Source organism: Macroventuria anomochaeta, assembly GCF_010093625.1.
Source record: "Macroventuria anomochaeta strain CBS 525.71 unplaced genomic scaffold BU25scaffold_25, whole genome shotgun sequence".
Classification (NCBI taxonomy): Eukaryota; Fungi; Ascomycota; class Dothideomycetes; order Pleosporales; family Didymellaceae; genus Macroventuria; species Macroventuria anomochaeta.
This window is the reverse complement of record NW_022985386.1, coordinates 472,028-484,106: the sequence shown is the minus strand read 5'-3', so window position 1 is coordinate 484,106 and position 12,079 is coordinate 472,028. Positions and strand designations below refer to the sequence as shown.

The 12,079-nt window shown below is 54.0% G+C and overlaps 7 protein-coding genes across 7 annotated transcripts; 4 read left to right on the top strand and 3 right to left on the bottom strand.

Moving 5' to 3' along the window:
• Positions 1-431: 431 nt before the first annotated feature.
• Positions 432-2,265, top strand: BU25DRAFT_345820 (uncharacterized protein; the record flags this gene model as incomplete). The annotated part of the gene is made up of 3 exons (XM_033703065.1): positions 432-554; positions 610-2,047; positions 2,105-2,265. 3 exons carry the CDS (start codon positions 432-434, stop codon positions 2,263-2,265), a joined length of 1,722 nt encoding a protein of 573 aa, XP_033559813.1.
• Positions 2,266-3,002: 737 nt separating this feature from the next.
• Positions 3,003-3,662, bottom strand: BU25DRAFT_460334 (40S ribosomal protein S23; the record flags this gene model as incomplete). Its single annotated transcript, XM_033710349.1, has 3 exons — positions 3,003-3,181; positions 3,292-3,540; positions 3,653-3,662. The coding sequence occupies 3 exons, from the start codon at positions 3,660-3,662 to the stop codon at positions 3,003-3,005; spliced, it is 438 nt and encodes a 145-aa protein (XP_033559812.1).
• A 239-nt stretch (positions 3,663-3,901) lies between these two features.
• On the top strand, positions 3,902-5,015 carry BU25DRAFT_116817 (uncharacterized protein). Its single transcript, XM_033700396.1, has one exon. The coding sequence runs from the start codon at positions 3,993-3,995 to the stop codon at positions 4,836-4,838; it is 846 nt and encodes a 281-aa protein (XP_033559811.1). The 5' UTR covers positions 3,902-3,992; the 3' UTR covers positions 4,839-5,015.
• A 78-nt stretch (positions 5,016-5,093) lies between these two features.
• Positions 5,094-6,589, bottom strand: BU25DRAFT_460332 (uncharacterized protein; the record flags this gene model as incomplete). The annotated part of the gene is made up of 3 exons (XM_033710348.1): positions 5,094-5,239; positions 5,291-5,519; positions 5,570-6,589. The coding sequence occupies 3 exons, from the start codon at positions 6,587-6,589 to the stop codon at positions 5,094-5,096; spliced, it is 1,395 nt and encodes a 464-aa protein (XP_033559810.1).
• Positions 6,590-7,146: 557 nt separating this feature from the next.
• Positions 7,147-8,953, top strand: BU25DRAFT_492868 (nagb/rpia/CoA transferase-like protein). Its single transcript, XM_033711673.1, has 3 exons — positions 7,147-7,475; positions 7,526-8,809; positions 8,859-8,953. The coding sequence occupies exons 1-3, from the start codon at positions 7,378-7,380 to the stop codon at positions 8,929-8,931; spliced, it is 1,455 nt and encodes a 484-aa protein (XP_033559809.1). The 5' UTR covers positions 7,147-7,377; the 3' UTR covers positions 8,932-8,953.
• Positions 8,954-9,219: 266 nt separating this feature from the next.
• BU25DRAFT_412654 (uncharacterized protein) lies at positions 9,220-9,851 on the bottom strand. The gene is made up of 3 exons (XM_033706843.1): positions 9,740-9,851; positions 9,372-9,673; positions 9,220-9,319 (listed from the first exon to the last, which is right to left on the bottom strand). The coding sequence occupies exon 2, from the start codon at positions 9,564-9,566 to the stop codon at positions 9,375-9,377; it is 192 nt and encodes a 63-aa protein (XP_033559808.1). The 5' UTR covers positions 9,567-9,673; positions 9,740-9,851; the 3' UTR covers positions 9,220-9,319; positions 9,372-9,374.
• Positions 9,852-10,674: 823 nt separating this feature from the next.
• Positions 10,675-11,292, top strand: BU25DRAFT_423302 (uncharacterized protein; the record flags this gene model as incomplete). Its single annotated transcript, XM_033708205.1, has 1 exon — positions 10,675-11,292. The coding sequence occupies one exon, from the start codon at positions 10,675-10,677 to the stop codon at positions 11,290-11,292; it is 618 nt and encodes a 205-aa protein (XP_033559807.1).
• Between the last annotated feature and the right edge of the window lie 787 nt (positions 11,293-12,079).

Here is a 12,079-nt window from a genome sequence, read left to right as displayed (position 1 = left end):
GGAGGGGGGGAGGGGGGAGGGGGGGTGTGTGGATGTCTTGGGGATGGCGGACTACCGAGCCATCGACAGACGGGCGGTGGAGGCTTCGTCGGGCGGTGGAGCGACGGCGAGCGAGGGGATGTGCCGTCGGCTTCGCTGGAGACACTGCCGGAGATCGGACGGGGCGGTGTTGGCGATGGAAGGCCGGGGTGGTGAGCTGATGCGCTGATGCGCTGGGAGGTTCGCGAAATTTGGCGGACTCCCGAGCTAGTCTGCCAACCGGGCGGTGGCAGAATATGCCCATGTCTCGAGGGCCGCCACAGCCAGCACAGCCAAGTCCAATGACGCGGTTTCACGCCGTCTCACGGGTCTCACGGGTCTCACGGGTCTCACGCGTCTCACGCGTCTCACGCGTCTCACGCACAAACAAGACACTGCGCGATTCCTTCACTATGCCGCTGCTACGGCGCAGGATCCGCTGCCACTTCTGCAACCAGCAGTCGCGCCACACTGTGTCACACGTGCCCAGCACGTATCTGTGCCCGCAATGCGACGCGGTGAATCACTTCGACGAGGTACCTTCGTGCACATGGCCGCTCCGTGAAGCGACTCGACTGACGGGACTCGCAGCGTGGGACCATCACCGACCCGCCCACGGAAGAAATCGCAACTGCAGCCTCGCCGTCTTGCCACTACGCAAACGCACTTCCGCGTTCCTCCTCCCCCATCGTGCCCCCCGAACCCCCGTCGCTGTTCTGCAACTCTTGTCAGCGCAACCAGCTCCTCCTCAACAAGACACTCGCCGAATACCTCCCCGACGAAGACGATCCCGAATACGACAAGTACGCGTCCTCGCTAGACGCATACCGCAACGAGCTCGAGCACCGCTACCCGCAAGTGTGCCAGGACTGTCTCCCTCGAGTCCAGGACCAGATACGGGCGGCAGGATATGCAGCAAAAGCAGACAACCTTCGGCGCATCATCGACAGGAGCAGGGAACACAGCAGGACCGTGCAGACGTCGCGGCAGACATGGACGCTGAGACTCATCGCGCTGGCGAAATGGGTATACTTGTCCAGTGTCGTCGTGGGGCTGTTGTGGCATGCTATGGGGCTGACAATCGCCCCGGCACACAGCACCGACGCGGGCGAGCAGGCCCGTTGGAGCACTTGTCTCGCACAGGCTTTCGCTGCCCGCCGGGCCCATCAGAGCTGTGTCGTGTCTCCCCTCGCCCGGAAGCTGCTCCAAGGCTCGTTGGTCGCTGATCTGCTGACCACGTGGTGGAATCCAAAACTGGCTAGCAAGACGAACAGCATCACCGGTCGGATGCGAGGTCTGAAGTCACTGTGGTCCATCCGCGTCATCGTGCTCATGCTGCGGACGGCTAGCTTCGTCTACTGGAACGCCGCTCCGCTGTACTCGTCGAACCTGACATTGTTCCACAACACAAACATCGTCCTTCTCATCGCCATATCCCTCTCCTTCGCCCTGACGTGGAGGACGGTCCGCATAGTCTACACCCCCGTCGCCCTCCCCGAGGAAACCTACCTCCCCAGCGCTCCCAACTCGCCCCAGCGTCCACAGTCTAGCTACAAGCCCGCACACCCACAGACCTCAACCTTCGACACCATGGCTCAAGGCTTCACCTCGAGCTTCCAGGTCGATTCAACCTCGGCGCTCCCTCCATCTCCAACCCTCACCGAGGCTTCGACAACGAGCCACTACACCGAATTCACCACACCAGCACGCAAATCCGTCTACCAAGACGACAGCATGGACTGGACGCCCACGACACGGCGCTTCGCTCCATCTGCGCCAGAAATCCTGCCTCCGCAATTCGGCACACGGAGCCCCGTCCAACCACAGGCCGCCTCACCGAGCCTGCCAAGGCGACAAGAGCCCGTCTCCTTGTTTGCAAAACCCGACCCAAACCCATTCAGACACAAAGTCCCCGCTGCGCCCAAAGCACCCGCCCAAGCCACTCTCGATCCGTGGAAGCGCGGCGCCTGGGTTCCGCCGCTGAAGGAAACGACGCCGAATTTCTTCAAGACGGAACGGCAGACGCGGAGTCAGTCGAAGGCCAATAGCACTAGCGGAGACGGAGGTGCAGAGGCCCCAAACAAAGGGGGCAGAGGGGCCGGCAAGGGACTAGAGGGCTTCGGGGTGCCGAAGAATGTCCAAAGGGACGCGGAGCTGTTTGCGAGTCCCAAGTTCAAGTACGATTACTATGGGACGATGAAGGATACTGGTTTGGAGGAGACGTTTAATGGACTATTCTCCAAGTGAGCAGTCGAGAGGGTGCGGTTACGATTTCATGTGGCATCTGACGGTGTTTTGGCTGGCGATACCCCTGGCATTTTGGGGCTGGTTGTATGCATTGCTGGTGTTGGTCTGCTTCATGTTGGATTGAGCGTGCATAACGGGACGCTTTGCGTACGCAGTCTGGAAGGCATCGTGAGATGAATCTCGTCCAAAATGCTAGACAATGAAGAGTGACGCTTTCAACGCAACGAGGCCGTCGCAGTACAAATAACAACTGTCCAGCTGAATACGACACGTGAGATGTGTCGAAGCTGGGTATTGTCACGGCCAACTGCTAGCTGTACGTCGGGGCGGCAGGGTGACCTGTCTACAATTAATACTGTATTGACATGACTCAAGTTGAGTCGAGTCGAGTCGAGTCGCTATCTATCAAGCATGGTTGCCGTTGGATGTGTCTGGGTACATAAGACGAGAAGCACCCATGTGCCGATGAAGTCAGGGGGGTTGCGCACCGAAGCTCAGTACATCAGTCAATGCACATCACATCACATCATGCAAGCCATGTTTGGGCGCTTGAATCAGTCAGATTCTCTAACTAACCGACAAGCCTGTCATGACTTTTCATATGCCGAGTGGAAGCACATTGAATATCCCCAATGTAAAGACTCCGGTAACCTCCCAAATGATCCGCTGGGTTCCATCATTCGTTCATGGCGGGCTTCGCTTGACGTTCGTACTCTCAACTGCAGTAGTCGAGCTGTTTACGACCTGGGCTTCTCCTTCTTCTCCTTCCACAGAGCGGACAGACCGACACCGGAAACCTTGACGACCTTGAAACGAACACCGGGAATATCACCCTTGGCCTTGCCCTTGCGACCGAAACCGGCGAGGAGGACTTCGTCGTTCTCGTCGACGAAGTTCAAGCAACCGTCGTTGGGGACTGTGGGTGCCGTTAGCCAATGCTCGATTCTTCCCTGTTGCCACCACGGCTCATCTTCATCCTCCTTCCATCGTCTGATATCCCGGGGGGCCTTCTTCGTGTGTACGTACCGAAAGCAGTGACCTTCTTTCCATTCTTGATCAACTGGACACGGACACACTTTCGGATAGCGGAGTTGGGCTGCTTGGCCTCAACACCGACCTTCTCGAGGACGATACCCTTGGCGTGGGAGGATCCACCGAACGGCGAGGACTTGAAGGCGGTTCCCAAAAGACGCTTCTTGAAGGACAGATCGGCCCAGCGCTGCTCACGGCGGTGGTTGCGCAGCTTGCGCGCGGCGTTGAGGCCTCTTGGCTTTCCTGCAGTACATTGTGAGCATGCGTCCTGTGTGGGGAGTGTGTGCTGCGGGCGAGCGTCGAGAATATCGTCGTCGGTGGTATTTCGAGGCAATCGGGAGGGCGTGCTGCGTACCTTTACCCATGTTTGCGGTGTTGACGTGGGATTGCTGGGGACGTGAAGTTAGTAGGCTGGCGAACGAAGAGATGAAATTCAGTCCTAAGCGACGCTGCTCGAGTGTGCGTCGCCAAGGCCTAAGCGTAAAACGGAATGGTGCGCGCTCGGGCCACTAACACTAGCATCATCGGCAGGAACATCTCGACATCGCGGACACCAACATGCGTTGCGTACCTCCAGCCTAAGAAAAGTGTATCACATGCACCGATGTGATCATTACTCCGCGCGTCTGGTTGCTGAAGTAGCAACTTGACACCCGCAACACGAACGATTCCCACAACCACACTACACCACCAACATGGCTACGAGCAGCAGCAAGACCACCAAGTTGCAGGCCAACCGCCTCCCAGCGCCTGCACTCTTCGTCGGACCGCCATCGCACAATGCCTCAAACACCTCCCTGCTCTCGCCCAGCACAGAGACCAGGAGTCCGACCAAGACCCCTCTCGTCCGTCAGCGCTCACTCCTCGCGCCAGACGCAAAGCGGCCACTACCACCCACGACCGACACCTATGATGGCGACCATCTCAGCCTCATCAACTCGAGTTCAACAGGTACTGCACCATTCGTCAGGCGCCAGCGCCAGCAAAACCAGGTAGCAGATGCCGAGGCATCGTCTCGAGCTGAGGCGATATGGACGGAGATGCAGAACACGCTGGAGGAGGTCGAGTTGAGTGCTATCAAAGAATCAGGGATGACCGTGTTTGGCTCTGAACATTCGCGTGCTCTGGACGAGTTGCGTAGGGCACAGATCGAACTTGCGAAGGCGTGGGCTCGCTCGGAAGACGACGGAGCTACGGCTGAGCAACAGCGCAAAGTGTCTGATGCAGCATCCCTGGCTCCGCCGGGCAAGCTTACGAGACCGAGGGGTGGGTCTAGTCCTGGGAAGGGGGATAAGCTGTTTGACAGGATCAAGCTGGAAGAGGAGACGGAGAAGGACATTGAGTTGAGTCGGAAGCGGAGAGAGGAGAATGATCGGTATTTTGAGAAGGTCAACAAGGGTGTGCAGGAGGTGGTCGTACGGCTGGAAGAAGTTGCTAAGGCGATGAGGGGTGTGGAAAACGAGAGCAATGAGATCTGGGGTCGCAGTGAGGACGGGACTGCGGAGACCGCAAGTGTGCACTCTACAGCGTGTCTTACATGAACGTCAATCAATAACATACCTTGGAGTCCTTCAAATGCAATGTAAAATCCTTTGCTGTAATGTCAGCAGTGTGAGAAAGCTCTAGGTACGGAAATGCATGCACGGCTACAACAGAACGTGGATGAGCAGACCATCCGCAAGGAACAACATCTTTGGGTATCTCCACTCAATCCAACTGCTGGGCGCAGCCAGTGTCTATTATACAATATTAAATGCGTAGTACATGAACGCTCAGTCGTATATGCAGCTGCCTCGTCAGGCCGACGACGGCATCCCTTGGCGAAGGGCAAGCAGCGCGCGCACATCAGTTACGTACTGCAGACCTTCAAGCAAAGGAATGAGGTGCAGCAATTCGTAGTCTGTAGGGTCGCTAATCCAGCCTTCGATAGGAATGGCGTTGTCTATATATTTGTTAGGACGTGGCTATTAGGTATCAGTATCGTGAAGCTTACCTTCGTGGAAGATGTAGCTCATGGGACTGTTGTCCAGAATCATGACTTTGCTAAGATCAGGCTCCACCTGAGCGAGATCCTTGATGTATGCGCCATTACGGAAAGTGCAGTGCTGGCGGTAGTATCGACCGGCAAAATACTTGCGCTCAACCTCTAGCCAGTCGATGACAGGATCGGCGTACTCTTGGACGGAGGCCGTGAATATAATGAGATTGTACCACTTCGAGATCTTGACATTTGTCAGCAAAGTGTTAAACGGTAGCTGTAATCTCTACACACCTTCTTCAAAAACTCGTCACAAAATGGTCGCTTATGAACGTAGTATAGAATGGGCACCTGAGGGCCGATGATCTGCCCGCCTGCGCCAACCGAGGCCTGGAGTTTCACCTCCACCATATGGCCGGTCTGAAAGCGACCACCCTTCGCCATACTGTGAATCAAAGTCTCATCAAGATCGAGGATGAGTGTCTTCTGATGAGGTCCAACAGCAGATGCTCCTTTTGCAGAGTAGGACGGTTGTCGTCGTGGTACTAGCGGGCGTGGGGGTTGCGGCGCTCGCGGGAACTTGTGCTTTGCAGCAGCAGTCATGGGCCCGGTAGGGGATTTGAGTGCATTCGCTGCTTCTGGCGACACCTGGCTGTTCGACTGCGCATTCTTCGCCGCCTTGCGCTGTCTCAGTGCGTCTTCGTTATGCAGCTTGATTCGGATGGATCGCTTCGCTGGGGCGATCTCCTCGCCAGCCGATGAGGCATTTGACTTGGAGCGGGTGTGGCGTGACGGAAAGTCTACATCCTCGTCGCGCGTGCGTGGTCGATCAGGTTCGATCTCGGAGTCAGACGTGATGGCTGTCGACGTCGAGGCAATCGAGGGAGACCGTCGTGTCAATTTTCGCGTCTGAGACTGTGTGACACTCAGCCGCCTACTTCCACGCTGCCCCATTCCATTGCTGTCAGCGGATTCAGACGAGCGCATTGCCTTCGAGGTTGTTTTCTTCCGTCGCGGACCTCTGATGACTCGTGTCATATGATACAAGGGCGCCGCCAAGGAGAAGCGTCCATCCTCTTCGTAATAGAAGCATGCGACCAGGTACTGGCCCGTGTAGACAATGGGGCTTAGTAGCACCGCAACACCTCCAACAATCCCCTCATAAACGCGCTTGGGAAATAGCCATCGCTTCTTAGGCTTTGATTGTTCGAACGGACCATTTGAGTGGTTGAGCAGCGGCGTCTTCTCGTCGTGTTCGTACGCAGGCGCATTGGTGGTAGAGGTGCTACTTCCATCTGCTCTTTCCGAAGCCATGGTGCCCTCCAACTTCTCGTCGAGTGATGCTATATTTGCGCTCGCATTATCAGGAGGTTGCGACAAGCTGGACCGAGGTTGCGCTTGCAGTAGGTTGCTCTCAGATCCGGTTCGCGATCGAGCTGGACTTGGAGGGGGCGTGCCAATGTTCGCAAGAGCACTCAGAGAGTTCATACTCTGGCCTGAGCCATGCACAGATCGTATGTGTGTGAGCAAAGACGTCTGTGTACAATGTACGAGAGGGCCGGAGTGTGGGGTAGCCGGGACGTTTGTTTGCTGGGAGGCTGGTGCTTATCTTGTGGTTGGCAGGAACGCAGCTTACAGCGCAAACAGGAGAGGCACAGATGGGGAAGGTCTACGGTCGATGCAGTGAATGTCACGTCAAAGGAAAGGAAGACCCTGAGGGCCAGCGGCAGGGCGAGGCGTTCTGAACGATGGCGGAGCTGTGCAGTGGTTCGGCCTCGCAGGGAGTGACGTCCCAGCGAAACTAGCGTCGTTTTCAGATTCCAAACTCTAGAGATCCGTGACTCTAACTTTTGGAGATTACACACTGACAGCTCCAAATATACCGCGTCGACACAACACACTTCTCTAAACGAAGAAGGCGCTTTAAAGGATTTGGAGCTCTTTAAGTAACGCCCTAGACCACTCAGACTTTGAAAAATTTGTCAGAAATCCACACAACGAGGAAGACAGACTGCCCCTCCACCCCACGCACGCATATAGCCGCATTCTATTGTAGCCTCCAAAATCACTCTAGCAATAAGAGCGCACAGTAACTTCACACTATGGCTCAGTCAACCGTGATACAGGCCCCGGGCCTGTCGACATTTCTCAAGTCGCTCAAGACAACTCCAGTCGATCCCTCTGTGGAGCACCTCATATCGTAAAGTTACCAGCCAACAGTGCGCACGCACGTCATGCTAATATTTCCAGATTACTCAAGCGACGACAAATCCGAAACTCGAGACCATGCGCCATTGCGACAACGGCGCTGCTTCTGCGCGTGGTGGGCGAGTTCAAGGGAAGGGATGCCGCAAAGCTCGTGGAGCGGATTCGACAAGTTGGCAGGCGCTTGACTTCAGCGCAACCGCGCGAGGTTGTGGTTGGAAATATCGTCAGGCGTGTATTGGGCTTGGTGCGCGAGGTCGTCGATGAGAACGCAGACGGACAGACACCAACAGGGAGCGAGGCACCTACGCCAGTGCCGCAGCACGACTCATTACATCGACCAACCCTTGCCTCGAGCATGTCGACATTCAGCCCTCTAAAGCATGCCGCTGCCGAGCCTATGCATGTCGGTGTATACGACGGGAACATGTCCGACTCGGGAGAGCTCTCGCGGCGACCACCCCTGCTCACCTCACACACCTCATACGCGCCTCCCTCCGCTGGGCCGCTTGTGAACTCTTTGTTCGGCCTCTTCTCGCAGCCCATCGACACACCTTCAGCTACAAGTACGCCATCAGGCGCTCAGTCACCTAATGGCAAGACCACATTCACGCAACAGAACCTAGAGCGTCTAGGAGAGTTGAGCAGAGGGCAGACTAGCCTTGACTTGAAGGGCGAAGTTATGGAGGGTATAAGAGAGCTACAAGACGAGTTGGAGACATCAGATAAGCAGATTGCCGAAGTCGCGCTTGAGCATATCCACGCAAACGAGATCATCCTCACCCACACTGCGTCGACAACAGTCCAGAAGTTCCTCATGTACGCTGCAAGGAAGCGAAAGTTTACAGTCGTACACGCCGAAACATACCCGCACGACCACACAGCTACACATGGAGTACTGCTTACCGGAAAGAAGCGCGAGTCGCACGCAGACGAAGACGACGAGGACGACAAATGGAAGCCGCTCACCGAAGCTGGTATCCAGGTCTATGTCATCCCTGATTCTCACGTGTTCGCAATCATGTCTCGCGTCAATAAGGTCATCTTGGCCACACACACGGTTCTCGCAAATGGCAGCCTCGTTGCAGCAGCAGGAGCGCACATGATTGCCAAGGCAGCGAAGGAGCACCAGACACCCGTCGTTGTGCTTAGTGGTGTCTACAAACTTAGCCCAGTATACCCATTCGACATCGATGAGCTCATCGAGCACGGCGATGCTGGAGGTGTAGTACCCTACGAGGATGGCGACTTCGTCGACAAGGTTGATGTCGAGAACCCTCTGTACGACTACGTCCCTGCAGATCTTGTGGATCTCTACATCACCAACCTGTGAGTCTGCCAAAGTGACTGAATATTGATTGTGTACTAACGAAAGCAGTGGCGGCCATGCACCATCGTATCTGTACCGTATCGTGGCGGATCACTACCGGTCAGAGGACATTACACTGTAGAAGTATCTTCGGCATTGACAAGCAATAATGCAAAAAGCTAACAAGATGTGACCTTGTCATCTGACTTATATGTCCTCTACAATCTTCACATCTTTCTATCATGCATTGGTCTTGTCTTTGTGGACACTCTTTGAGAGCTGGTGCCGGCCAGTGTGCGGTCAGCGAGCTGAAAACGAGGAAAGAGCCACTTGCCCACAAGAGAAAGGAAAGGACAGGTGCAGCGAACAAAATTTTCTCGCCAGCACCACCTTCGTACTGACATTCCAATACAGCACAACCCATGCACATGCCACCGATATCATCCTCCCCTTCCTCAGATCCTTTCGTCTCAAAGGCTCCCGTACCTTATGTGTCCTGATGCAGCTTACCAACATCCGCTCCCTTCCTTCTATGTTATGAGTCAGCTACTGCCCCAGGACCCAGACTACGAATGAGCATACCTTTTAGGCAAGCTCGTACACTTTTACCGCCATGGATTTACGCTGCCGCATCATACGTCGAAGTTGAAGAGCCGCTACGACTACACCAGCAATAGCGACCACAATCCCCAGTGTGCCGAAGACGATCATCTCGTTTGAGGAGTTGGAGATGTTGGATTTGATGAGATTGCTTGTCGGTGATGGGGCAGCTGCCATTGGGGTCCAAGCTTGGTGTAGTGTAATTGAGTGTGGAAGTACTCATGTTGTCAACGGTTGCTATGAAGCAGCAGGAGGTCCCGAGAGGGCTGTGAAAAGAGTAGAAGCTGTTTAGAAAAGGTATCAACACCAGAGTTGCTGGCAAACATGCTGATCATCCAGGGTTTACATACTCAACTGACAGCACAGGCCAATCCTTCCGCACGCATGATCGTAGCCTGCATGCACTAGCTCAATAACGAGGAGTCGGGCCCTTCCGCCTTGTCGCACTTATATCGTTTTGCTGAGCCTCACTTATGATATATCTGTAACCCCTAAGAGAGGCTGTCGTAGCTCAGCGCACTTGGACCCTTTTCTGAAAAATCCACTTACCAGACACATGAATACAAACTCTCAGCACTTCAGTCATACTGAACATAAACTGAGCCACATGAAAAGTAATTCGACCAAATCTGGAGGACGACTGAGGGTTTCCAGGAAGCTGGATAGTGTTAAATGCACCAGATGTCGACTGGACAAAGTCAAGGTACGCTTCGATACTTATGTTTGAGACAGAAGACAAAAGGTAACATTCGTAACTGTGGCAGCGTTTTCGTGAGTGTCCGTGGTCATGTTTAGGATGTACAGCTATCGAATGTGGTTTGCTGTGCTTATTTTTCATCTTTTAGCCTTGTCTCATCGAAACCTGATTCGCTCAAAGCTGCCCCTCCGCGCAGGAGTAGACATGATATCATGGTCCAACCGCCTTCCTCCATCGAAACACCTAATCAACGCGAATACAGTCCAAAACTCACCCAGAGTCTCCGTTCGTGGTACGTGTTGATGTCCTTCTTCCTTCCGACTCACAGAGTGGACTTTGGCTATGTCTCTCTGGTGTTATGTTGGCCCATCAAGTCTTGTAAAAGCACCTGAGTTGCTTTGTCCTATCGTGGAGCGTTTGAGGATCTCCAGTACTATACTCTCTTATGGAATCAGCCCAAACGTCTCAAATGTACTCCCTTATTTGTAGATGTTAAGCAACCATAGCACTTCACGCGGGAGATTTAACACCTGAGAGCATGCTGACAAATGCAGGAACATCTTGCTAGGCTACTACAAGAACACCGAGATGGGTGTCAAGCAGCTGGAACGACTACAGAGAGAATCCACGAAACCTTGCTTTGACAACGGGACTGTAACCGATCATGGTTCTGAAGCAGCAACACTCAAGCTGCTCCTCCGTTCTTTGCACACAGCTCTGATGAAAGCTGCAACTAATCCACGGCTTCTTGGAGACGATACCGCCCCTACCTTGTTGGTCCCATATTTAGTTGGGCAGCTTGCTGCTATCGATCCGCCACGGGAGACCTGCCCAATATGTGTACGAGATGATGGACCATCCAACCACGCTATGCTAGAGTTGGTCCGTCAGAGCCGCATTATTGGTGGCGAACTACTGGCTTTTCACAGTCAGCTACTTTGCCACTACGATGACCAGGATATACAAGATCATACGACCGTCACAGAACGAGTGGGAGAAGAATTTAAACGGAACCTTGACGTTCTCCGTGAGGTGCTAGAGAAAGTGGAGCCTCTATTCAACAAACTTGGTACCGAGGGCAGCCTGGGAGCTGCGAAGCTCAACCAGCAATTGGGGTGTACTATAGCGAGTGGGAAGTTTCTCATTATCGATGGAGAGTTGTTCCGATTGACTACCTCGGACAGGGTTCGCTTCACTATTGGCTAAGGTCAAATATCTCTTTTGCTCAGGAAGTCGGTGACTTCGTGGTCTACTTAAAGTTCCTGGCATGACGGAAGAACTTTACCGGCGCCATATCCTCGGTCGAACTCCGCTCCACATCGCGTGCCGAAGGGCATCACCGGAGATACTGAACGAGCTGTTAGTAGCGGGTGCGCATCCAGGTACTACAACCGTATATGGACACTTGCCTCTCCACTATGGAGCAGCATCAGGATCTTTTGGGATATGCAAAGAGCTGCTCAACTACCAAGGTGAATTTGACATTGGTAAGCGAGATTGCAAGGGTTGGAGGACACGCAGGATAGGCTGGCACTATCCAATTTTCAAGCTAGACGATACTTTCGAGCTCAACAGCCCCTCAACATCAACGTAGAACTATAACTACCGGGATTTGATTCGGTCATGCCCGTTGACTATACTCTCGGGTCAATCGCTATACAACAGGGGCAGCATTATCTAAAGGAGCATTTTGCCTATTTGGCGGACCTTTTCTCTGTACAGTGTATAAGCACCAATTTTGTTCTAGACCTAAATGCGCCTATAAGATAATGTAGACTTTAGCGGTCTTGTTACATTGCAGATAAGCTGCAAATCAGCACTAAGTACCTTCTATAAACTTAGGTATATCTGCCACTTACGGTTGAGGGTCTGCTGAGCAGGTAGAATGCTCCTCCAGATAGTGCTGCCGTACAAAAGGCTCCCCTGATGTTTACATATGGAGATTGCAGCGATGATCTTACAGGTGTCGTCAGGTCTCAGAAACGGGGTGATG

Coding starts and splice junctions, on each gene's coding strand:
- BU25DRAFT_116817 (XM_033700396.1), top strand. CDS start 3,993: ATGGCTACGAGCAGCAGCAAGACCACCAAGTTGCAGGCCAACCGCCTC.
- BU25DRAFT_492868 (XM_033711673.1), top strand. CDS start 7,378: ATGGCTCAGTCAACCGTGATACAGGCCCCGGGCCTGTCGACATTTCTC. Junction 7,476..7,525: donor TCTGTGGAGCACCTCATATC/GTAAAGTTACCA, acceptor TAATATTTCCAG/ATTACTCAAGCGACGACAAA. Junction 8,810..8,858: donor GATCTCTACATCACCAACCT/GTGAGTCTGCCA, acceptor TAACGAAAGCAG/TGGCGGCCATGCACCATCGT.
- BU25DRAFT_412654 (XM_033706843.1), bottom strand. CDS start 9,566: ATGGCAGCTGCCCCATCACCGACAAGCAATCTCATCAAATCCAACATC.